Below are 24,795 nucleotides of genomic sequence, written 5' to 3' on the forward strand. Positions count from 1 at the left end.
GTAAGAAGCAGAYGGAAAACAGCACTCACTGATTAATTCAGTCACTGCCTGTGGAGGACATGCTAAGCACCTCACTGTAGGTCAGAAAAAAACCTTCCAGGCAATTAACAACCTGGACAAATCAAGTGAGAGAAGGAACTAAATCCACAATTTTTTACAAGCTCCTTTTGGCCTTACCTTTTCTACTATCACAGCCTAAAAAGTGTTTGATAAAAAGGATGCAGCTGTGCAAAAACATTTCTAAAACATAATACAATAAATTACAGATTATTTTCACCCTTTCTCAACCTATCCCAATGCTTCTTCAAAGTTAGTTCAGAAAACTGCTCCCTGCAGTAACTGGGTACCTCACCACAAACACACTTCAGGAACCACTGCTGAGCACCAGGCTGAGCAAAATCCTAGAAATATTGGACAGGTGAGAACCTGTGGATACCTTCCAGGGACATTTTCATATCTGCCCAAAGCTTTTTCATTCTTTCATGCTCTCTGTTTCTTATTCTTCATTCTTTAGCAGAAAGACTTTGGTGTGTCTGGGCTCACAGCATCTCTGTGACACTGCCGCAAGAGAAGAAGGGCTGGGAACAGACAGCTTTTTGATCAAAAATTTTATGCTGAGTTTGGGAAACGATAGAAATAAATAACCAGAAACAATTAAATAAAAAGCCCAAAGCTCACTAGTTTCCAAAGGTTGTTTTCTTCTTCTTTTTTTTTAACAGATTTAGGTAAATATTTCATTGAGGTAGAAGAATTCATTTCAGAACATGACATTCAATTTTATTTAAAGAGCAACATTATCTGAAGTATTAAACATGCAAGTGACAACACACATACAGGATCACTTGCTTCATCACAATCATGATGCTTGGAAGAGACAAAATCCGTAAGACAGCATTTTAATAATGCATTTTTAAAAGATACAGTTCCAGAGAAAGTGGGAAAAGGAAGACATTTTGGAAGATCTGAAGTTGTAGAAGAGGAAGCAGCAGTATTTAGGAAGGAGCCTGGAAATAATGAGAAAGGTGRACAGGAAAGTAGGAAACAAATGAAGAACCAACAAATAATTCATTAAATCTAAATTGGAAGAGAGAAGTTTAACCAACTTCACAGGTAACAGGAGGAACATTTTAATAATGAGGTAGTGCAAAAAAAGGTATAATCCTATAAAACAAACTATAATCCTTAACCAGGTTTGCTCACCAAGGTGATGATTCTGGAAGGAACAGGTCAGGGATGATATAAAAATCAAGGCACAAACTCAAGTCTAAGCACCAGCACTTTTCGTTAAATGTAAACAAAGAAACTTGTAGATGTGAAGCAACAAACACCTGTAAGGTTTTGGGGAAAAATTTCTTATGAAAGGAAACACTGAGACTTCCAGCAGTAACTGAGAACTTGSGGAAGTGTCAATTGACATGGAAGGGCAGCACAGCCACAAAAACATTCATAGTAGTTGTATCTTAGTTAATGCACAAGGCAATACAAACTAGGCAGACAAACAGAATTAAGAATATGAGGTGAAGAAAAACAAGAATTCAGCGAGATGTCCTTGTATATCAGCCCGAGGGTGGTCTGATGCCCTTTGGTCAAGTATGAAGGAAAGAAGAGAGGTCAAAACCAGTGGCCTTTGGTTAATAATGGAAAAGGCAGAGAGGAGTCATCCCAAGCAACTGAAATAAAAACAAAGCTGTCAGAATATAGTGAGGAAAATCCCCACAAAGCATAAGGAAGAAAATATTCACTAGCAATAAAAGCTGCTGGGAAGCCAGGAGCAGAGAAGAGCACCTTGTTTCTAGCTTCAYCTGTTTCCAGTAATTTGTGAGGGTTCTGGTTAGTGCATAGAAAGCCAACCAGGAAAGGGTTCAGAAAGCCAGGAYAAGAAGAACAGTCTTTGTAAAACCAGAGTTTAGAATGTCCTGAAGAGACAAAGTACTCACAGGAGAAAGAGGAGGAAAAAAGGAGAAAAAAAAAAAGGGAAAAACTGCAGAGCACATGACCACAAACAAGAACAGTAAAGAACAGAGGGGAAACACGAACCTCCACAAGAAGAGTCTTTTCAGTGCCTAGTCTCAGCTCACAGAAGGATGGGATTGCTGCAGTAAAACAATATTTCATAAGAAGCTGTAGAGAGTAATTCATTTTCTTCATTTCTTCTTTACCCTTGACAAAACTATTCTGCCTCAATGGTATTTTTTTTCCGTCCCAGGCTGAACTTGGGTTTGAGCTCAGTGGCTGAGCTCATCGAGCCCCATGTCATGTGAAATGCTGACATAAATTTCAGGCTCCCCCAGAGGCAAACAGCTGCTTTGTATGTCCAGAATGCCTGCTAAATGATTTCTCTGATTCACCCAAACACCAGACATATCCCTAACGACAAAGCAAGCAGAATGCTGCATCTGCAGCAACAGAAATCCATGTCACCCACAGCACAGCCACTCAGTTTGAGAACTCAGGACATCTATATGTGCAATGTAAGTCCAGCTATAAAGCAATTCCCAACTTCAGCTTAAACACACAAGAGCTGCTGCAAAGCACAAGGCAGTTGAGATGAATACAGAATAGCAGCATGAAATCTCCTTGGACAACAAAGGGAACAGGCTACACAATGGAACAGCTTCATTTACCTTCAAACTTCTGCACGCAGGTTTTTTAGAAAGCAGTTTATACCTGCAGAACCCTGGCCTGATCTGCAATAATTTAACAGCCTTGCTAAAATGAAACACTGATGAGTAGACTTCTATACTTCTACATAYTTTTCAGGCACATCTCTAAAGCTCTACTGGAATTAGATGATGCATCCCTCACATGGACAGGAAAGATCCATGAAGATTTCTGCTCCATTAGAACTGCTGGAGTCTGAGCACCTCTAATTTCAACAGAGGGAGCCTGAAAGGTGCTTAAATACAGGATAAGTGTGCTCAGCACAAACACAACTGAGAAAAGCCCTCTATTTTCCAGCTTCACTATTACACTAAGTAGSAAATGGGTGAAATAAAAAAGGATAGGTTTCATCTTCACCCACAGATAAACTCCAAACAGGGATCTGGATCAGCTACATCATCTGCCTGCTGGTGACACAGGGCCAAAGCACAGCATTACAAAGAGAGCCTAAATTTTGATACTGGGAACAAGTTACAGTCCTGCCATCACTCMCACTAAAAGAGTAGTTTACAGTTAAGAGGTTTTCTATCATGTGGGGCATTACAGAGCTAACTATGGCAAAAAGGCCACTAGCCATCAGCAGGATGTGATTCCAGTGTTTTATAAACTAGTTCAAAATTACTGTCAGAATTATGTCAGGAAAAGAGGACACCCATGTAGCAGCAGCAGATAAACTGTTGGTTTCGTTAGCAATTTCCTCTTGATATTACTCAGGATGTGCAAAAGAGCATTGCTGATTTATTGCAGGTGGAGATCTTATCCTTAAATGTGTGCCACAMGTAGCTCCTGTAACAGAGTACACCAAAATTCTCTTCCACCCCTCTTTTTAAGAAATAGTACTATCTGTGCTGAACTCCTTCACATCATAGAAACAACTGCACTGCTGACCTTCTCCTGAGACCCCCAGCAGGGATCTAAGGAGGCTGCTTTGGCATCAAGCCCAGGATGCTCAGGTTACAATTCTTTCCCCTACCTTATTGTGGCAGTGGGAAACCAGCCACAGTACCATCCTACTCAATGACAAGTCTAAATAGCAATGGGAGCTGCASCAGCAAGTCATGCTATCAAATAAATACGCCAACAAAGGCTCAGCCAAGTCAATGTGCTAAATGGACAAGCAAGACATTCTCTCCTCGAATAAAGATCTGGTTTATGTGGCGTGTGAACACCTGCTGATAATCCACCTTGGGCCGCCTTCTCCTCCGGGACTGGCTCCTTGCACGGGCCCCACCAGCACTGGCCCCCTCTGTGTGGGCAGTCCTGCTGCCCACATCAGCTTCACTTCTGTCACCTGGGGTCTTCTTGTCTCCAGCTCTGCCCAAGTGTTTCTGCCTCTCACGCTCCTCTTCTGCTCTCCCTCGTCCTGATCCAACCTTCAAACTCAGCGTTTGAGAGTCTTTTGTCAGGGCCAGCTCCTCTGAGGCAGTCTTTGAGTCAGTTCCCTTTTTCCCCGAGGATTCCTGCAGCTTGAGTCTGTCAAACAGCTGTAAAATGACATTTGTGTCTATGACCACATTGTAAAACAAGAGAGGTCACTTGTTCCTCACTTCTACCTTGTATTCTCATGTGCAGTCCCAAACCAGAGCTCACAAGACACAGTGACAAACCTTCACCAGCAATAAAGACCGTGTTTCCTTACCAAAGTCAAACAGAAGGTGAATGGATGCTTATGACTGTCTTAATGTGAGAACCAAGGAATTTAATTTGGGGAACCACACTGCTGTGTGCTAGCATTTAACTTTGGTCAGGAGTGATGGAAATGCCAAGTTGCTCCTATAGCTCACTTTTCCCCTACTCTTTTAATGTTGTCAGACTGTTTTGAAGAGATTTCCATCCTTGTGTCATGAATCCCTAAAACAAGGAGCCTCCATTAGCAAAGTCTGTACATTGAAAAACTGAGGGACCTTTTGTRTTCCCCAAAACAAATTAAAAGATGCTGTGTGGGTATTCTGGGAGGTGAGCAGACCACAAACAACAGGAAAATAATAAAAGCTACAGCAGCAGACCCAAAGCACTGTATGAACTCATTAATCTAAGAATACATGGTGCTGAAACTGGAAAAGAAACTGCTTTTAGTCTGGCAGCAGACAAGCTTTTATGAAATAATGACAAATGAAATTTTGGTTAGCCTCTCTCTTCCCAGCAACAGGATGGAAAGCCAATCCCTGTGAGAGTGAGCTAAAGGAACAATGACAACTTGATTATTTTTAACTAATCTTAAAAAAAAGGAAGGGTGGGATCTATCAGAAAACAGATTTAAATGGCAAGAATTTGAAAGCAACTCCTCACAATGAAGCAGTTTAAATGTTTYTGTGATGCTTCTCTGATGTTCAGAAAGCCCAGAGCTGTTGCCATTCAATGGGCACAGCCCTATCACATTTTTTTCCCTTCATTGTTCAGAAGTTCATCTATCATCTCTTCAATTGTCAGTGTGGTAAACAAYTCTATTTGCAGCTGGATCCTAGACAGTGGAGAGCTTTGGAGACCCTGGGCTTCACAGTACCCAGACTGGAAACTCTGGTGACCACAGARCTGTGTTGTTTCTCTGGCTGCAGACACAGACTGTGGCATGAGGAATATTGGTACCAGGAGGATGCTCTGCCACATCCCCTGACAGTACAAGTGTGGATCTGATCAGTCACAGGTGCAAAAAACACACAGAGCAAGTATATTAAAAACCATGGAGTGAGCATCTAGACTCTCAAGTGAAGATTTAGTAACACTAAACTACAAACTAAACTTYCAGAAAGGTCAGAAGAGGTTTTGGGTATTTTTTTCTAAATTCAAGTTACTTTAGAGTCATCTATAATAAAAGAAGATAAAATATTTCAAATGTAATAATGATTTCCCAATCAATGCTCCTCTTTTACTACTTTGAAAAAGGAGATCCTAATAAAAAAGAAAACAGGAGCTGTCACCTACCCGGGTCAGTGAGAGCTGAGGTTCTGCATAGAAGGCTTTGCCCATTACTGGTTTCCTGTAAGTCTCATCCACATCTGTCAGGGCCTAGAAAAAGATAAAAGAAATGGAAAGGTCAAAATTAAAATAAAACATGAAGCACCTTTGGACCAGCTCCATGTCAAAGCATTATGAAATTATGTTTTGAAAGAAAATCCATCTCAGGAACAAGCTGTGCTTTGGAGCTGGTTTGTTAATCATCTAAATTGTACTGAGGTATAAAAGCAGCGGCAAAGTCTAGCGTTTATTCTGCATTACTTGCAAAATCTCTGTGATCCTTGCCTGCAAAATCCTTCTCCCCTCCCCATTTCCAAACTTTTCACACCTCCAGGCTCACAAATACTTAACAGCTGCTTTTCCATCCACTTTCTTTAAGCTCTTCACAAGGTAGAACACAGGAAAAGCTTTTGTCACTGACAGTCAGTGATACCAGCAAAATAAAACAGAGAAGCACTTCCCACTATAGAAAGACTGGATTTTGCAAAGAAAGCTTTGAATGCTTCTGATATTCCTCATATTCTACCTTCCTGGGTTCTCATACAAAACTTTTGAAGATGCTGGGAACTCTTCAAAGCTTCTCTCTCACCTAAAACCTCTCTATGATGGTTGGGCAACTCCCAGTTGTATCAGTCCAACACCAAGCACCACTTACATCTCAAACCCAGCACTTAGTGCCAGAGCAAATTGATTTGTGGGACACAAAAACGTATTAACCTTCCCCATATGTCATTTGCTTAAACCTGTCATAAATTTCAAGTTTTCAATATAACAGTTCTACATTAAGGGCTGGAACAATTAATTACCATATTCCAGAACTTGTCAAATGCAACCAAAAACCCTGTGCAGACTCCACGAAGTCCTTTGAAAGTGCGGATGTGAACATTAATTCTGACACCATCTCGGACACAGCGATGAAGTTCCCCCAGTGGGCTGCCTTCATGGACTAAAACRGAAAGAGAACATCACCAGCCTTCAACAAAATATACAGACTCATAGAAYAGAATCACAGAATGGGTTGGAAAGGACCTTAAAGCTYRTCTCATTCCAACCYCTTGCCATGAGCAGGGACACCTTCCACTAGAYCAGGTTGCTCAGAGTCCCATCCAACCTGGCCTTGGACACTTACAGGCAGCCACAACTTCCATGGRTTACTYGTTCCAGTGCCTCACCACCCTCACTGCCGAGAATTTCTCTCTAATATTTAATCTAAATCTACTTTTTTTTCAATTTGAAGCCATTTCCTGCTTTTCCTGTCACTACATATTCTTGTAAAAACTCTTTCTTCAGTATCTATCTAAAAAAGATGTAGAAATCCACTCAATGTACAAGTATGGCACATCTTGGCACAACACTTGTGTTCACAACAATAGCAGTGAAAAGCCCCAAGCACTGTAACACACTGTGGCTGCCATTACCAGACCACCAAAACTCTTCTTACAGCGGGTACAGCCAAGACTTCAGAAGATATGAAGGTTTTGCTTTATATAGCCCACAGCCAAATCAGCTGTAGCTGAAAATCTTTTTGCTACATTTCAAAAACATGYCAAGTAATCCTAATTGTAAATAAAAGTGGTTGAGAAGGAACAGAAAGCTCATGGAGGCAGTTAGTTCCACAGAAAAGACAAATGCCTGGTTATGGCTACCTCAGATTACTTATGAACTAGTAAGTATTCTTTGTGAATAAAGAATTGTAGCAGATGTGTTCCTTTTCTTTACAAGGGGATTTCTGAAACAATGAATGACTCAAAATCCTTCAACTTACTAAACTGGACCAGTTTGAACTGATGAAAATGCATTGTTTCAGCTAAGACTTCAGCAGCCAGCTGAACATCTTTTAAAGTCATACAAGTGTCTGGCAAAGAAATAAAATTACTCTAAGAAGCAGCTGGCAATTAAACCATGCTAAACCCCAGGACAGTAATGCTCTTAACCAGGGCAAAAGTGAAGGAATTCAGTAAAACATACAGCTTACCTGGCTCACACAAGCCTTGTCTGYACACCAGAAATATTTGTGTGCAAAYACAAGACATTGCTGTACAATTYCTAAGAGTCAGGGAAAAGACTTAGTCTAAAATCTCASACAGTTCTTCATATTAATAAAATATGTGAGCCAGGAATGATCTCTCACCTTGTGCCTTAGGGACTACGTATTCAGGTTTGATTTGCACACCAGAAAATGCTCCCTCTGAGTGTAAAGTGACTGTAAAACAGCTGATCTGTAGGATGGGCTGCAGGGTAATTCGTGGYCACAGCAGGGAAATCTAAATCAGTTTCCTCTGAATTAACCTAATCACATTTATTTTTTGAGATCCATTGTCTTCTTGCCAGCGCTCTCCAGCTGGATAACTGGAGGAAATTRGTTTCACACAGAGCATAAGCTGTCTCAGCACCTCCCAGCCTTGCTTAGGGGGTCTTTCCACAAGTCTGTCTCCTTCAGCTGAACTGATAACAAACTTATGTTCTGGACTGACAGCTCCATCACAGGAACCACAGATGACACCATCACCATATCAAACTAATGCTTGCAATCAGAAAACAGTATTTTTTTCTAACCAACCCTGAAAACTGACATCGTAATTTAAAATCAAGCATTCTTTTTTAGACTTAAAATTTCAATGTACCCTTTACACAGGAACTTTATCTGCAATTTCTTACAAAAATCCACATAAAACCCTATTTCCAACCATGTCTCTGCCTCTCATCACCCTGGAAAATCTTACACAGCTCTACAAAATCATTCTGCTCCTTTTTCCTTGCTGCCTAAGATTCTGGCTCCTCCATGGCAAACCTCCAGCCTCACCTGAGCAAACGAGCAGAACACATCATCCAAAAACCCTTCATCCATCTGACATTCTCAGAAAAAAAACCGAATCAGCAACGCAAGGCATCTATTTTTGGAACACACCTCCTCTGCAAGCACCAAGGGCTGTAACGAGCAGGCTGTGCATGCAGCTAAATCTGCCTGTGCCTTCTGTGTTGTTAAGTACTAGCATCAACAACTTTTCAGTAGATAGAAAAAGTGTTGCCTAGTTGGTTTGGTATTGAAAATCTACCCCCTACTTGTATAAAATAAGCACATGCTTAATACCAGGATTCTGAAGAAAGACTAGAAAACTACTGTAAGCACCCCAGGACACAGAAAATAAAGATCCAAACTCTGGTTAAGTTCAAGTCCTTGTCCTCAGGGCACACTCTATTAAGAAGCAAGATTAGAAAAATCACAACAGAAAAGTTAGAACAGTTGAGATAATTTGGAACACTGTCACACACCTTTCCACCTGCCCTGCACATGAATTCTCTGCTACTCAGTGAATGCGAAGTAACAATAAATAGCTCCCCCTGAACTGATCCAACACAGGCACTGCTGAAGTAGYTTCCTTCCAACTTTTATGGAGCTTCTGCAATCTTGTGTCCTGACAGGTAATATTGTAGCTTCATTTCACATTTCTGACCCATTGAACTTAAGAAACTCATCATATCTGGTCAATTCTAGGGGCTGCCYCTGCCTCAGAGTCCAAGCTCCAAGCACCGTGGTGCAGAAATGCCCTATTTATAGGAATGCACACTATTTTGGCTATAAATCTCTCGATTTATATTTAATTTTTTACAGGATTCTTTTTTTCAATTTCCATCACAAATGCAAAACAARGTACTTTGAATGAAGATCAGAAATCAGTATTTAAGGTCAGTTTTCTGGAAATCCTGTGCCAACAAAACCTCTGCATTTGTGCAGAACACCAAATGTGATTTTTATGATCATGCAGAACCTATAGTAATGAATACATTGTGGTTTAGTGTCTAAGCAAGAAAAATGTTTTGCCTTGGGCATTCAGAGTGGAATATTTTGGGCTTTACCTTTTCACAAAAAAAAGAAAAAAAGAAATTAAGGTGATGGTGGTGAAGAGACACTTTGATTCCAAAAAGCCCCCAGTATTTTTTAATTAAAGTGCACTAAAATTACATGTCACCTGACAGCAATGCCATTTGACTCTTGGTGTGGGTGCACAAATCACACCTCTTCATGTTTAGGGTGTATTTACCCTAACTACACACACACATTTTACAAGAAATTTGCACTACCAGTACAGCTGATGGATTTAGCTACATCATTGCTGTCTCACACCTCAAACCACTGTTCGACCATCATGTTATCAGAAATGCCAGTATTTCTGCCTGCAGGATATACGGTTAGCAACCAAGTAACAGCAGTGCGTTACAGACTCWCCCTGTGGTTATGATATAACTACACACTGGACTGAATTACATATCAGTCCTGGCTTAAAATAGTGCTTTTGAGAATACAGCAGTGTCTCATCTTTTTTTCTCCTTAAAACTAAGAGGATGTATGTAATTAACCAATTATCAAAGCAGGACATCACCGCAACAGTCAGAATCAYTTCTGCGTGAGCAGCTCTGTGAAATGCTGTTCCTCATTCCTGCACACTATTTCAGAGAATCACGRAACAGTCTGGCTTGGGAGGAACCTTAAAACTCATCTCGTTCCAATCCCCCTGTCTCGGGCTTTTAAAGTCGGGTTTTTAAAGTATAAAAATCCTGTACATCTGACAAAAATTTCTAACGAGCTTCCACCACACCAGGCTGCACAGAGCCCCATCCAGCCTGGCCTTGGACACTTCCAGGGATGGGGCAGCCACATCTTCTATGGGTAACCTGTGCCAATGCCTCTGCACCCAAGTAACCATTTCCCACGGAACAAAATCATTTCCCCGCTGTCACTCAACCGCTTCCACCAGCCACCGCTCTCTTCTCACCCCAAACTAACCCAAACTCCATCCCAACTCCACGCCGGGCCCAGTCGCGACCCTCGACCCACCTCAGGACAACCGCGGCCCTGGGCCGGCCCTCACACCCTGCGCCTCCCCCTCAGTGCCGGCTCCCCGCGCCCGCCCAGCCTTACGGGGCATCCTGGTCAGGACATTGCGCGGTGCCCGCCGCCGCCGCCGCGTCGCCGTYCCGCCTTCAGCGCCCTCCTGCTCGGGGCCCGCGTTGACCATGAGGCTGCGGAGGCGCTGGATGCGCTCGGGGTCGGCGGCCGGCGGGCCCCGGCGGGACGAGCGGGCGGCGGAGGCTCCGCGGCGGGAGGGGGCGGCGCGGCGGCCGCGCGGGCGGCGCAGGCCGCGCTGGAAGCTCTCGTACTCGGCGAGGTTGTTGAAGCAGGGCGCGGCGGGGACGGGCAGCGGCGTGCGCGGCGAGTAGAGCGCCAGCAGCGGGTCGAAGCGGCTGGAGCTCACGTCCAGGCGGCTSGGGCTGGGCGAGCGGCGGCGGGAGCCCCGCGGCTCCGCGCTCGCCGCGCCCGCCTCGTCTTCCTCCATGCCGGGCTGCGGGCGGCCGCACCGCCCCTGGACCCCGCCAGGGGGAGCTAACGCGCAACGCCGCGGGCCTGAGGGCGGAGCGGCCGCCGGGGCGGGAGGAGCCGGGGAGAGCACGGGAGGAGCCCGGGAGAGCACGGGAGAGCACGGGAGAGCAGGGGAGGGGCCCGGGAGAGCACGGGAGGGGCCCGGGGAGAGCCCGGGAGAGCACGGGAGGAGCCCGGGGAGGAGATCGGGGAGAGCACGGGGAGAGCAGGGGAAGGGACCGGGAGGAGATCGGGGAGAGCACGGGAGGAGCCCGGGGAGAGCACGGGAGGAGCCCGGGGAGAGCACGGGAGGGGCCCAGGAGAGCACGGGAGGAGATCGGGGAGAGCACGGGAGGGGCCCGGGGAGAGCACGGGAGGGGCCCGGGGAGAGCACGGGAGGGGCCCAGGAGAGCAGGGGAAGGGACCGGGGAGAGCCCAGGAGGAGCCCGGGCACTGCCGCATCCGGCATCTCGGTACAAGAGACGAGGAGCTGCTGGAGAGCGTCCAGRGGAGGCCACAAAGATATACTGGGTCTTCACTGTCTCTCCTTTATGAGAGAGACTGTGGGAGCTGCATCTGCATAGCCTAAAGACTCGAAAGAGGGTGTCAAAAGGATGGTGCCAAACCCTTCCCGGTGACAGGACGAGGAGCAATCGCCATAAACTAAGACAAAGAGCCAAGAYAGAGATAGGAAGTTCTTAGGGGTAAATGACTGGTGCAGTGATTCTTCAGAATCGTTACCTCACAGTCACTTACATTCTCTTCTTAGGAATCATGCAGCCCATTCTAAAAACTAAAACTTAAACACATTCTCTTACTGCATGTACTTAATACAGAGAAGTAGGGCGGAAGCCCTATGCTATTATAAACTCACAGACTCATTGCCTGTTCTTGCGAAGAACCCACAAAGTTGTAGTTTACATCGGTACTGGCCAGTGGGGATTTTTAAAAAAAAACAAACCACCAATGTGTAAGTTCTGCAGGAAGGGGAAACAGAACAAGCTGATATGTGAATTCATTGGAATCTAACTCAGTACTGACCTTCTTCAGTCATATTTGATCCTTTCTTTTTATCTCCAGTCCCAACTGCTGACTCTCCATTAGCAACAACTGGCCCAATTACTGTTCTGAGACCAGGCTTTTGAACCAGCTTGGTTAGAAGCAGTAACAGCCTTATAAACACCCATCATTATAGCTGTATTTCTACATTGAAATAGGTTATTTCCCTCRAATTCATTACACTGGGACAAGACCCTATCCATTAGCAGAAATATTTCTGCTTTGAGATGTTGCATGATTTTGACAAAGGGTCTTAACTGATAGTTAAACCAGAACAGAACATAGACCAGGCAAAACACATTCCTTCCTTCACTCTAACGGATGACACTGCTCTGTGTCATTCCCAGAGCAATCAGAAAACACCAGCACTAACTGTTGTTGGCTCCCTCTTTGTAGGCACCTGGAATGTTCTGCTGTGTTGTTCCCTGTCATTCCTACACAGTAAGAGAAAGCGAATTCCCAGACCATGGAATATGAGAAAAGATGTCTATCCATGTCCTAACAGAATTCCAGTCTGTATGGAATCTTTATTATTAATTTCACTGTTTGGAACTTTCACCACTTACTAGTACAAGTCCTAGGAATGAGAAAGGCCACATGATAAAACACAGCAGGGAAGATACTATTRTTTTTACTTYTTTAAAGTATAAAAATCCTGTACATCTGACAAAAACTTCTAACGAGCTACAGGAAACGGCTGAGCCACTTCATTTCCTTTCAGTAAGAATCAGACATCAGSCAGGTGAACAGTTTGTCACTTGACTGACTAAACACACCAGCCTTGAAACTTAATACTAGATCCCAAYTGAAGTATTCTGGTCCATCTCAGTTGAAAATGAAAATCAAAATATTAACTTTCTRCTCAGATAAGCAAGCTTTTTTATAGTTCAGCTGTTCGGTAAAATATCTCATGATTTAAATGCTATAGAAATACAGGAAATTTCTATACACTCTTTTTACAAATATACATGTCCAAGGCAGGAACAGTCTTAATTCATAAGTTCTTAACATTCAAAATAGGGTATGATTTCAGCTTTCCATATGGGCATATCCYTGTATGTCAGACAGCACCAGTGCCTTCTTTTTAGGCAACAATAGTGCTAAACCCAATGCAGTTGCTGAAGAGGGTTACAGCCGCCACCATCCGTACTCCTCACTTGCCAACAACCCAAGCAGAGCAAAACGTGAACYACCAGTTATACTCATGAGAGACATCAACCATCCTCAGCCAGAATCTCAGGATATTCCTCCCAGAACTGATCCCCAATGATGTCACAGTGCAGGGGAACAACTTTAGTCTTAGTCCGGGTCACTTCCACTTCTTTTTCTTCYTCTTCCTTTGGCAGTTTTATTTTCTTAGTGAAGACTTCGTTAACCTGAAAATATAGTTGGCATATTAGCAGACATATAAGGCTCCAGAGGGGATTCAAAAATTCTAATAGAAAAAAAATTAATAAAAAAAAACACAGGACAGGAATTTCTTCCACTAATTCTGGATCAATGATGTAATTCTAGAAGGATGAATATTTCCAMGTTACCTTTAAAGCAGAAAAGAGCTAAGCAAACTATGAGCTGAGCTACCTTATTGAAAAAAGTTTGTAATCCCTTTGCCACGGATATACCTGGGACCTAATCCTGGGAAGGATTTGGCCCTGAGGATATACACATTGTCATCTGCTGATACATGTTTCATCTCAATAGTCATAATTTGTATCTAAACAGACTTCAGAGACTGTTTTTTTATATTATACTCATAGAAACAGATATCTCAAAAACATCTCCAAAACAATGAGTCATCTTACACGTCATTATATGACAAAGGTAATTAATTAAAAATATATTTATGCCTAGATATACATTTGACACACATGTGGTGCTCTTACAGTGCACTCTGTCTGGCACAGTGTAACTATTTACAATATGAGCACAAAGCAAGAGGCAATACAGTTTTTTACCTTCTGCCATATTAAGACAGTTCCTTTTCTATACATCAAAGGTTCATTGTTGTAGTTGATGTTGAATTCAGAAAACAAGATTTCATTCTTATCTCCAGCCAAAGTTCCCTGAAAGACAGGAAAAGAAAAATACTCTTACAGAAAATAAACAAATTGTATCTCTAGGGTTTGAGGATGGGCAAATATTGGAAGCAAGGCAAACATTTGTAAAGGTTTTCACCYTTAAGTCACAAGGTTTAATTGCTTCTCTCAACAGAGGAATCAATTCCAACTGCCAAACAAGCATTAAAATGAGAGAGTTTTTATTACAWTTTCAAGACAAATGGAAAACAGTCAACAGATTCCAGAAGAAAACAGGAATAATCTGCTAAAGTCTGCACAAGGAGACAAAACACAAGGGACTGGCAATCAACAGGACCTGAATTCTGCCACTATGCACATGTGTTTGGATACTGGACATTTTATGACATTACTAAGATTTCTRAATTTGCTAATTAAGAACTTAAAACGCTGCTAATACTTGACCAAGAATACATTATTTGCTTATTAATAGTATTAATATCTGTGCAATCAAAGAAGTTGTTGACTCTACAGCAACAACATTATTACAGTCGAAACAGATATGCCAGGGCTATTGGGCAGGCAAAATATTCTGTAAATTTTATATAATTTTTAGCTGTAAAAAAAGTGATTTCAGCAGACTCTTACCCGGAGCCTCTCCTGTGCTTGCACTGGTGTCAAACCACCTCGCTGTACAAGCATCCAGAACACTGTATTATAAAGGTTATTAATATGGCCTAGAGAAAACATAGAAATGAGCGTGAGGAAGATTATTTACCAAATCTGAGTGAACTGCTTAGAAAAAACAGCTTTATTTCCAGAATTGTATCCAAGAAAYAGCCAAGAATAATGGGGAGTTAATATAATCAGTTTCTAAAGAGCATACAATGTTTATGATCCATTTTTAAGGTACTGCACACCACAACTGGAAGACAGATTTTATTACAACTGAAAAGGACAGAGCAGAGGGTGAAGGGTGTTTATGTGTAATGTAAATTATTTTCATTTCAGGAACTAGGTACTAACAAAGCTCTAGAGAGTAAATCCAGTGGTCTGTTCTAGCATGGAATACTCAGCACTTTTGATTGCTACCTGCTGTGAATATGAATATTCACATCTCTTCATTAACAAAGATTACCTTGGCTAAGCCAACTCTGGACATCAAAATTAATTTATTAATTCTATTAGCAGTTCTAATGTTTCCTGTGCTGAACTCACTCTCAGGATGTAGTAAATCTAGTTGCAGTCTCAACACTCCAAATTTCAGCCAGTATTTCTGTAACCATAAAAAGCCCAGACCAACTGTAATATTATTGAAAATTATCACCCTACCTGCTGTTCTTTCACTGAAAATTTTCTAYACAAACACACTGGCAGAAAGAGCATTTCCGAGGAAGTGAACTCAACTGCACAAATCTCTGTTTTTTAGGAACACTTACAATCTGCTTGCCTCCAGCTGAGGTAATCCTTCAAATTCTGGTTGCTGGGATACAACACAATTCGTCCATCAAATCCTGGTGGGTACAGAAGYTGCTGGTCCTTAAAGTAATCCTTCCAATAGAACACGTAACTTGAGGAAAACTGGGAGACCACATGAGTCATGAACTTACTTGCAAACACAGAACAAGAGAAAAAAGGAAAGAAATACATGAGTGTGATTATATATCTGTGGTTATCTGAGGTATCAGTAGTGATAATTCTAGGGGAGAGCAGCATTTTTTAAATAGTGGCCAAAAGGATGAGCAATGGCACAGTCTTTTGATCAGCATAGGCACTGGAAATTACAACATTTTCTTAAAATAATGTCTGTTCATGATGTTTTGATTGTTCATATAATAAGTTGTTTATACAACTTTTTTTAAATCTCTGTATTATTGAGCATATTTTCCTGAAAAATCACATATAAAGAATCCACATGAAAAACCTGAACTAAGTGCAGTGTAAGCACCAGCCCTTCTCCTAAACTCTTTGTGCAGGTAAAGGCAAATCCAAAGAAGAATTATAGAGAGATGTTAGAAACAAGTTCACTTCAATATCAAAGCAGCTGTTACCTTGCTCTTCTTTTAAACCACCTGCTCTTCTTTTTGAAAACAAAACTGTATTCATCACTCTGTCCATAAGCAATAGCAATATCCTCCAATTCTTGCATCACTGTCTGGGCACAYTTGGTCATCAGCTGCAGAGCACGGTCATCATTTGGCTTTTTGAAMTCGTGCTGCTCAGAAAACCTTCAAAGCAAAAAGATTTGTGTAAGAATCCCTTAAAAAGCTACTAAAAATGCTAACCCGCTCATTTTCCTCATATTTGTTTTATATGAATATTGGTTTCCAATATCCTGTCAACACTGACAAAAGAATTCCTTCCAGGTATGAAAAACAGTCACAGAAATCCTCATCAGCCGCTCTGGATAACCCATTCTCTTTCCCACCAGTATCCGACCCTAACCAGTCTTTCAAAGCAGCTGGTTTATGTATTTAAACAGGAAAACCATAACAAATACTACTTTCTGTAAACTCCCTTTTACACAGAGTGTGTTTAATATTCAGTTCAGTAAAAGCAACACTATCAATAAACTTGTCAAAACTCAAGAGCTTTACCAAAACCAGAGATCATATCCCAGTAAGAACCTGTGTCAACTACCGGCCCAGGGAACTGTGAATGACACAGTTCTATTTATCCCGAGGGAAAGTGAATGCCACACAGACACTGACTCCCGACACCAACACACATCCCTGGACACCAGCTGCTGTCCCTCCATAAAGCACTGGGACACCATTCCCGTTCCACCCCGCACCAGCGGAGCGCGGGATCGCCCCGGCGCTGCCCGCACCTATGGAAGTTGCGGCCGTCCAGCCGCACCACGATCCAGCAGTTGGGCAGCACCGTGTCGTCCGCCTCGAAGTCCCGCACGTACTCGAACTTGCTCTTGGCCATGGCSGGGCCGCGGCGGCCGCACGGGGAGCGCGGAGCGCAGCCGGCAGCGATGGCCACAGCCGCCCGGCAGCAGCGCAGCATGGCCGGCACGGAAGCGGAAAGAGCCCAGCGACAGCGGCGCCAAACCCTTCCGGGCGGCCAGGAGGAGCGCTCGGTGGTGCCGGCAGAGGGCGGGGAGAACCGGCGGGCGGAGCGCGGGGTGGCTCCGGCAACGGTGCCCATGGCTGCCGCGGGGCGCGGAGCCGCGACTATGGCCCCGTGCGCCCCGGTCCGAGCGCGCCGAGCAACGGGCACGGGATGGGCGGTCGGGGCGGCCCCAGCGGTGGGCGCGGGACGCGGGGACAGCGCCCCCGAACCGGCGGGGCTGGGGCTCGGTGCGCGCCCCGCGGTTGGTGCGGGATGCGGGCTCGGTGCGCGCCGGCGGCGCGGGGCCGCGGGGAGCGTTGGCGCAACGGCGGCGGCGGTCGGGGAGCGGCAGCGCAGGGATGGAGCGCAGGATCCGCCACTGCCGCTTCCGCGCCCGGGCGAGCCCCACGTCGCCCCCCAGGCACATGGGCCCCCTCGGAGGGTTGCGTGTCCAAGTGCAGGAGCACCCGAGCCGGCTCGAAGGAGCAGTGAAGAAGAGCAGGTGCATCTCGGCTCCGGCGGCGGTTGAGAAGGAGGCCCGCGGCGCCATCAGGAGAGAAAGGGACCAAGAACGGGGCAGCGGGGACCGCCAGAACGACGAGAAGGTCCTGGAGCAAAGTGGTAATAAACCCTGGAGAACAGCTGCTGTCCAAACAGAGCGACCCAGCGTGACCTTTGAGGCCCGCCCAGTGAAAGTGGAGAAGAGCGATATCTCKGCTGGATCCCTGTGCGAGCTTGGGAACTCTCCTCAGGAGCAGAATATCCCGGTSTTGTTTCAGTCCTTACCTTCCAGGTCCCACGTACAGCTCCAAGGCSCTCTGCCCTCGCAGCTGATGCATGTGACTCCGGTGCCGGTAAAACAAGTGCCAGTAAAACAAATGCCACTTCAGTTGCAGCCTCTACTGCAGCGTCCCAAGATTGAAACGAAAAACATTCCCCTCACAGTCCTACCCTCGGATTCAGGTATTATGGTCAGAGAGTTTGSAAGGGTCCACTTCACACATGTGACAGGTTATCAGGTGAACATTGAGTAGAAAGGTCATGTTAGAGAACCATCCCTTTGGATAGGCTGGCTTTAGCACAACTTGCACAGCATAAGATACAAACGGAGCGCAGAGTTCTGTAGTGGTTTGTTACAATCAATGCAGTTTTGTCCACTTGCTCCCTGTCTGCATGAAACCCCTTAGAACAATGTTCAGAACTGCACTGAGTTGTGTTTGCAGTTTTAAACTCAGGAATCTGTTTGATTTTTAAAGCTACAAAGTAGTGTTACACCTCTGAGAAAATTTGGACATATTTAATGAAGAGCATTTTGAAACATCTGGATTAGAGGCTTTTTTAAAAAAAAAGTATCTAAACTTTCAAAATTAAATTCTTGAGCAAGGTCTCTTTTCCCTTTATTGGTGTGAAAGAGTTAATTTCTAAACCTTTTCCAGAGAGGAAATTGATTGCTCAGGGATCAGTTTTAAGGGGCCTGGGGATTTATCATGTTGCCAGCTCTATTTAAGTGCAGCCTGTGTTTACAAAGAGCCAAAGCTACATATCATGTGACAATCATTTGGGAGCACCGGTTCTTCCAACAAAATGAGTGTCCAAATCCAAGAAAGGGAAAAAAAAACCCCAAACCAACACAACAAAATGCAAACAGAAACCCAAAACAGCAACAACCTCTGCTGAAAAGGCAGGGACTGCACAGGTGTGGAACTAAAGARCCCTACCGTCCTTAGTGCTAGACCCTGCATCCTTAGGGCTTTGGATACATTGTTCTGGTGGGGATAACAAATTTGCAGTGATGTGGTCTCTGCTATATAACGTTTAGTTTATAAATTCATAAGAAAACAAGCCAACTGAAATCCAAACTGGTGTGTTAGCAGTCCCATGTTTCTTGCTTTTTTTAAAATTATATGTAATAAAAGCCAAGTAACTGATTCCTTGTGCAGTGACTCAGTGAAGGGCCATAGGGCATACTCAGCCTTCATTATTTTGTAGGAACTGCTCCCCAAATGTGCACTGAGTTTCATCTCTTCCAAAGCTCTCCTGATGCTGTTGCCAAATACCCTCTGGATGTAATATTGAATGTGACCTGCTGTATTCCCTGGAAGATGACGATCTCTCCTTGCCTTGTTGCTTGCACAGGGATGCCAGACACTCCATTCAGCAAGACCAAAAGTGGCCGTGTGAAGCGCCCGATGAACGCGTTCATGGTGTGGGCGCGGATCCACCGCGCTGCCGTGGCCAAAGCCAACCCGGGTGCCAACAATGCAGAGATCAGTGTCCARCTGGGCCTGGAGTGGAGCAAACTCACTGAAGAGCAGAAGCAGCCCTATTATGAGGAAGCTAACAAAATAAAACTGAGGCACAGGGAGGAATTTCCTGGTAAACATCTTATTTATTTACCCGAATGCTTTAGAAGTGCAAGGCTTTTTGGAAAATTGATCTCTTGCATTATAGCAAGTTGCAGAGATAGGAAAAAAAATTACAGCTATATCAAACGCACAATCCCGTGTGCCTGAAACCATTTTAATTTTTTAAAGCATTCAAAATGATGGTGCTTAGAATACTGCAGCTACAGAAATTCTTCTGAATACTTTAGCAGTCTAATGGCCAGARAATGAATTTGTTGTGAACACGACCAGCTGCATCAGTTTCCTTGCTCCAGAAGGAGCTGCCCAGGTGGCCTGTGGTGACACATGCATCCATTCCTTGAAAGCAGGAAAGGGAAATGTCACAGGAAGCACAAACAGCATTGTATTCTGTGGGATTCTTCAATGTGTAGACTTGGGGTTCCCAAATAATGGTGTGGAAAATGTTGTTTCCCAGTCTTTTGTCAAGTGTTAAAAATTCGTACTCAAGAAGTTCATTTATCCAGAAGGTAAAGGAGCATAAGTGCTTTGAACACTTTTAAAAAAGCTGTGGAGATACCAGGTGTAATGATCCTTTCTGTTGTCATAATGCTGCTAGTTCATGATCTTGTCTAATCTGTCRTAAACAAGGAAAAGAGCATCACTCTCCCTCTATCCCTTTTTCCTTGCATCCTTCAAAAGAAGAAAAAAAGTATTTCTTTAAAGTTTTATTAAGAATTAACCTGTGTAAGAAACCACTTTAAATTTATAATGTATTTTTATGTCTGTTAGTGTGTGATTAATGTTGTCAGACAAAGGCAAATGTACTCTTCCAAAATCTATCCAGGGTTCCTAGTGGGTCATATTTTCTGTTATGTCTCGTAACCTCTCTCTCTTGTGAGACTTTAAGGGGTTAAGGAAACAATGAGGAAAGATCCAAATTTTGAATAGCTGTGGTTTTCTTCCACACTGAAAGCTCACGCTAGAGTGAGTATCATGTTCTCCTTAATGTGCTTTCCTCAGCTGGGCCACGTCACTGCCCACTATTCTGTATTTCTTTATCTCACAAGCAAGTACTACTTGGTAACGTTTCATCAATTCCCAAATATTCCTATTTCATTCCCATCTGCAGTAAAATTCCCCATTTCCAGCTCACCAAAAGAAGTGGCATTGCCATTGCCTATAGGAGCAGCTTTTGGACTTGTCTTATCAGATCCTTCAGAATTAAAGATAACATAGCTTTAGATAAASAATAAGACCATCCAAAAATTTGGTGTCTGAATTTCTTTTCATCTCTGACAGGTTGGGTTTATCAGCCAAACAAGAAAAAGTGTTCTCCACCGCCTGGTTCTGCTGCATTTTCAGGCACTTCCCAGAGTACCATCACTACAAATCCAGCTGGCACCCTTCCCTTCTCATCACCTACTTACTCTTTTGTCAACTCCAAYGTTAAGAACGGTATTGGACGTCCAGTCTGTGAGTTTTCAGTAGTGAATTGTTTTAAAGATTCAGAATKTACCTGTTCTAGTAGGAGTTTGTATTTTCAAGAGCATGTAGAGGCAGGGCAAGAGGGAGTGGCTTCAAACTGAAAGAGTTTTAGATCAGATTTTGGGAAGAAACACTTTGCTGTGAGGGTGGTGAGGCCCTGGCACAGGTTGCCAAGAGAAGCTGTGGCTGTTGCCCAACATTTTCTCCACCTCACACTGGAAGGATCTTTCTTTTTACAAGGAAGTCCCTACTGGCAGTGATTTGGGGTGTAGTGGGAGGGCCTCCAGTCCAGTGTAAGAGCTGATCTGTGTATCCCTTTGTGAAAGAGCTCTTACTCAGTCCATGGATAGTGGATTTCAACAGCAAGTAACTCAAATCCAGTCAATCTGGATCCTGACAAGGGCTGCTTTCTTTACAATGAGACAAGAAWATGAAATGCCTGATTATGCTGTATGGTAATACTTGGAGATATTAAGAAAAAAAAAAGACCACTCAGCTTTTTCTGGTGAAGTTCTGAGTTAGTGATGTTTGAAAACTCTTAGGCAACGTGTTCTGAAATCTTTTCCTGTAAAGGCAGCCCTGTTGAGGTGTGATTTGAAAGTGTACATTGAAGTTTGTGCTCTGTAAAACATTTCAAAGGGGGATTGTCTAGTGGTTACATTCATTGGTGAAATAAGGAAACATTGGAGATTAGGGTGTTTTTATTGGAGATTARGGTGGTTTAGGCTCCTCACCATGCAGATTTATTACAAATTCAGCTCACTCCAACTTGGTAGACTTGTGAGAACTTCTGAGCTTCAGGCATTGAAGGACAAGACATAGCCCTCACCAGACCCACAGCACTAACACTCATTAGCCACTTCCACTTCCTTTGAGTTTCTGTGGAAGGAAGCTTTAACATGTGGGCTCCAAATCCACATATTGGTTACATGACATGAGTTGCTGGGAAACAGCTGGMAAGAGATTATTCTGTTTCTGCTCAGAAGTGCTGTGGTTTGCTCTGTGCTGCTGTTTATTGRAACTCTGTTTCATGTCTGATAAAATAACTGTTTTGTTTCCTGAAGGTGAGTCTTCTGCCATCCGTCTGCCAGCTTCTTCCATCCAGCACGCTGGRCCCATGACTCTTTTCCAGACCACGGCTGCAAGCACCACCTCAGTGGCTGTTGCAGTCCCAACCCTGCCCCTGCGCCCTGTGGTTTCATCACAGCACTTTGCAGAACCTGCTCAGACAGAAGCTTTTGTATCGTCGTCTGGGCTCAATTTCTCCCTGAAGAGACCTGCGCCYGTTTTCGCTGAGAGCTTCAGCAGCAGAAACCCAAGCAACACCGGTGGCAGGTTTTCTGTGTCTAACAGTGAGATTCCAGGGATTTCTGTTTTTCCTAGAGGCATAGCTCTTCCCCAGGCTACCCCTTTTATTCCYTCATCCGCCTACGTGTCAGCTCCCGTTGGACAACCAGCCAGTCTGTTTGGAGGAACTCCTCAGTTTCCATTTTGCCACCCTTCCTTTATACCTGGACCTCGCTGTTTCCCCTCAAGGTAACGAAACCATTCCAATACCAGTAAGAAYAAATGCTGAAAGGCAGAGAGTTTTTTGATTTGCAGAAAGCAGATGGAGCATTCAGAAGGAAAAGAGCTCTTACCTTCCTGTAGCTGCTGTGTGGTGTGACCCCCTGGCCTCAGGCTGCTCGTAATAGGTGCCCAGTTATTGAAGGCTCCGTAGAATTATTGCAGTAATTGGCACTCCCAAGGCCATGGAAAACAGAAGTATGTTCTTTCCACTTTATGGGTCTAAGTGCAGTTGATTTCTGCAGAAGAGCATTAGGTAGAGATAATGTAAATGTATTTTGAAAAAGGTCAGATAGAATTAAAGTAGGTGCATCCTGGAGATGGTCTCCTGGGTAAACTATGATGGCCAGAAGTGCTAGTATTTCTGAAATCCAGCCTGGTGGGAAGTGTCTGCAGAATTCTTATGTAAGTAGAAATTTCTAGATCTTCCTTTTCAGTCTCTGAACAGTCAACCTCTGAGAGAGGAGTGTTCTTGCAGCATAAAAGACTTTCGTGATTTCATACATTAATGGACTTCTGAAAGCTGCCCGCTTTGCTAATGCCAGGGTCTTTATAATACAATAATTTATAAGTTCACTATCCTATAAATTCATTTCTTGCATACAAGAACCATGATTTCCGAACTGAAAGTGCAGATGTATGCAATAAAAATTTAAATATTAGATTGGAATGATGAGTAGTCCCCTTGAAACTTCGATAGATATTGTGTCAATGCCTTTACCATGTCTGCACTGTACAGTTCTATTACTTCTTCAGATATTTTGTTTTCTCCACAATGAATTTCTCTAAAACACTGTAAATCACAATCCCTGTGTCATTCTGCATCAGAATAAAAATTCAAGCATCTGCCACTGGAGGAATACAGTTCCATTTGACATAGTAACTTCCTGCAATCTACTATGTGGTTACTTTTTAAAAATTTATCACTGCATTCTTTAAATATTAACGTTGCCAACCACATATTGGKCACAAGGATTCCCTGTCCTGTTTATTACAGTGTAACAGATGCAAGAGCTCACCAAAAATAATAAATAAGAGCGTTATACCACAGGTCTGTCACAAATTTTGCTATACAGACATTACACAAATGGACTTTTGATTATTTGTTTTATTCATTTTTTATGTTGGTTAACTCACTGCAGGCTGGTTTATCCATTATTTTATTGATAAATACAGTGGGGTTTATCTTTGTTCTCAAAGCAACCTCGTGTGTGTATGAGGTTGAAGAGATGCTTATGCACAGATATTGAATTTGGAAGACGCTTGTATGATCCTAGTGCTGAAATTAGGCATGGTTTTAAAGTTTGTATGTTTTAAAAAATAAATAAGGATAAGCTGAATAGCACAAGATCAGGGTCCTTATGCAGTCCTGCATTTCTGAAACCCAACTGTGAATCTCTTTCCTTGCAGCACATTCCCACTCAGAGCTCCGTTCAGCTACGGGAATTTCTCCAGCTCAGTGCCTCAGTGCTTTGGCTTTTACGAAGAGAGGAACCAAAGGCAGGAGGTGATATTTTCCACTCTGGATGAAGACTATCGTTTCAGGACCTACTCAGACGAGAGGCTGCGTGAGAACCAGCACGTGTGTGAGAGCCCTGGGCTTGTGTCCTGTCAGAGCACCTGCAGCGAGGAGAGAGTTTTGAGCCCCCTGCCACAGCTGGACGTGGAAGTGGTCGAGGAGGTTTTGCCATCCCCCCCATCTACTCCTTCCAGCACTTACATTGTCAATGTAACTGATAGTGATGAGGAAGAAGAAGTAAAGCTTTTTCAAGTATTGTAATTTTTAGAACAGATTTTATTCCATAGAGATATGAAATGGGAAATAAATGTTTTCCTCAACACCACCTTTTCAGTCAGTGTGTTCAGTGGGAAACCCAGGTGGCTTTAGTAAGTTGAACAGGTCATTTTGAAGAGTCTGATGAGCTGTTTGGACAAGAGGAAAGTCTTATAAATAGTAGAAAATGCCTGTTCATTTCTAAATTCTCACTGAAAGCTGATCTGGCCTGCAGGAATGCATGKGGCCAAATGCACTAATTCCTCCACAAGTATGTTTCCGGGTATAAAACAGCTGTTTGTGGGATCATTCTCTAAATCTAAGTTTTGTCTTCTCCCACCTTTCCTTTTATACCCTGTGGAGTAGGATATGAGACATATTTTAGTGCACCAGAATCTAGAGCAACTGTTGTGTTTAACTCTACCAGGCTCAGAGGAAGATGGTTTAACACATCCTGGATGTACTAATGGGAAACTAAATGTAAGGGTGATCCCTTCTTCCTCCCAGCCAGAGCTG

The 24,795-nt window shown here is 43.5% G+C and overlaps 3 protein-coding genes across 4 annotated transcripts; 1 reads left to right on the forward strand and 2 right to left on the reverse strand.

Annotated features, from left to right (window-relative positions):
- Window positions 1-1,717: 1,717 nt before the first annotated feature.
- Window positions 1,718-10,981, reverse strand: LSM11 (LSM11, U7 small nuclear RNA associated). The gene is made up of 4 exons (XM_057379410.1): window positions 10,538-10,981; window positions 6,423-6,562; window positions 5,584-5,667; window positions 1,718-4,145 (listed from the first exon to the last, which is right to left on the reverse strand). Exons 1-4 carry the CDS (start codon window positions 10,950-10,952, stop codon window positions 3,759-3,761), a joined length of 1,026 nt encoding a protein of 341 aa, XP_057235393.1. The 5' UTR covers window positions 10,953-10,981; the 3' UTR covers window positions 1,718-3,758.
- A 1,554-nt stretch (window positions 10,982-12,535) lies between these two features.
- On the reverse strand, window positions 12,536-17,088 carry THG1L (tRNA-histidine guanylyltransferase 1 like). Of its 2 annotated transcripts, XM_057379414.1 has the most exons (6): window positions 16,880-17,088; window positions 16,101-16,277; window positions 15,489-15,658; window positions 14,698-14,786; window positions 13,990-14,097; window positions 12,536-13,410 (listed from the first exon to the last, which is right to left on the reverse strand). In XM_057379414.1, the coding sequence occupies exons 1-6, from the start codon at window positions 17,062-17,064 to the stop codon at window positions 13,249-13,251; spliced, it is 891 nt and encodes a 296-aa protein (XP_057235397.1). In that variant the 5' UTR covers window positions 17,065-17,088; the 3' UTR covers window positions 12,536-13,248. The 2 variants fall into 2 exon arrangements, with proteins under 2 accessions (XP_057235397.1, XP_057235398.1); XM_057379415.1 differs by lacking the exon at window positions 16,880-17,088 and having other exon boundaries at window positions 15,489-15,563; window positions 16,101-16,167.
- A 343-nt stretch (window positions 17,089-17,431) lies between these two features.
- On the forward strand, window positions 17,432-24,343 carry SOX30 (SRY-box transcription factor 30). The gene is made up of 5 exons (XM_057379413.1): window positions 17,432-18,072; window positions 19,246-19,485; window positions 20,754-20,927; window positions 22,004-22,475; window positions 23,916-24,343. The coding sequence occupies exons 1-5, from the start codon at window positions 17,469-17,471 to the stop codon at window positions 24,283-24,285; spliced, it is 1,860 nt and encodes a 619-aa protein (XP_057235396.1). The 5' UTR covers window positions 17,432-17,468; the 3' UTR covers window positions 24,286-24,343.
- The last annotated feature ends 452 nt before the right edge of the window (window positions 24,344-24,795 follow it).

The sequence above is a fragment of the Malurus melanocephalus genome, unplaced genomic scaffold (assembly GCF_030028575.1).
Source record: "Malurus melanocephalus ecotype Western Australia unplaced genomic scaffold, MMel_1.1 scaffold_404, whole genome shotgun sequence".
Classification (NCBI taxonomy): domain Eukaryota; kingdom Metazoa; phylum Chordata; class Aves; order Passeriformes; family Maluridae; genus Malurus; species Malurus melanocephalus.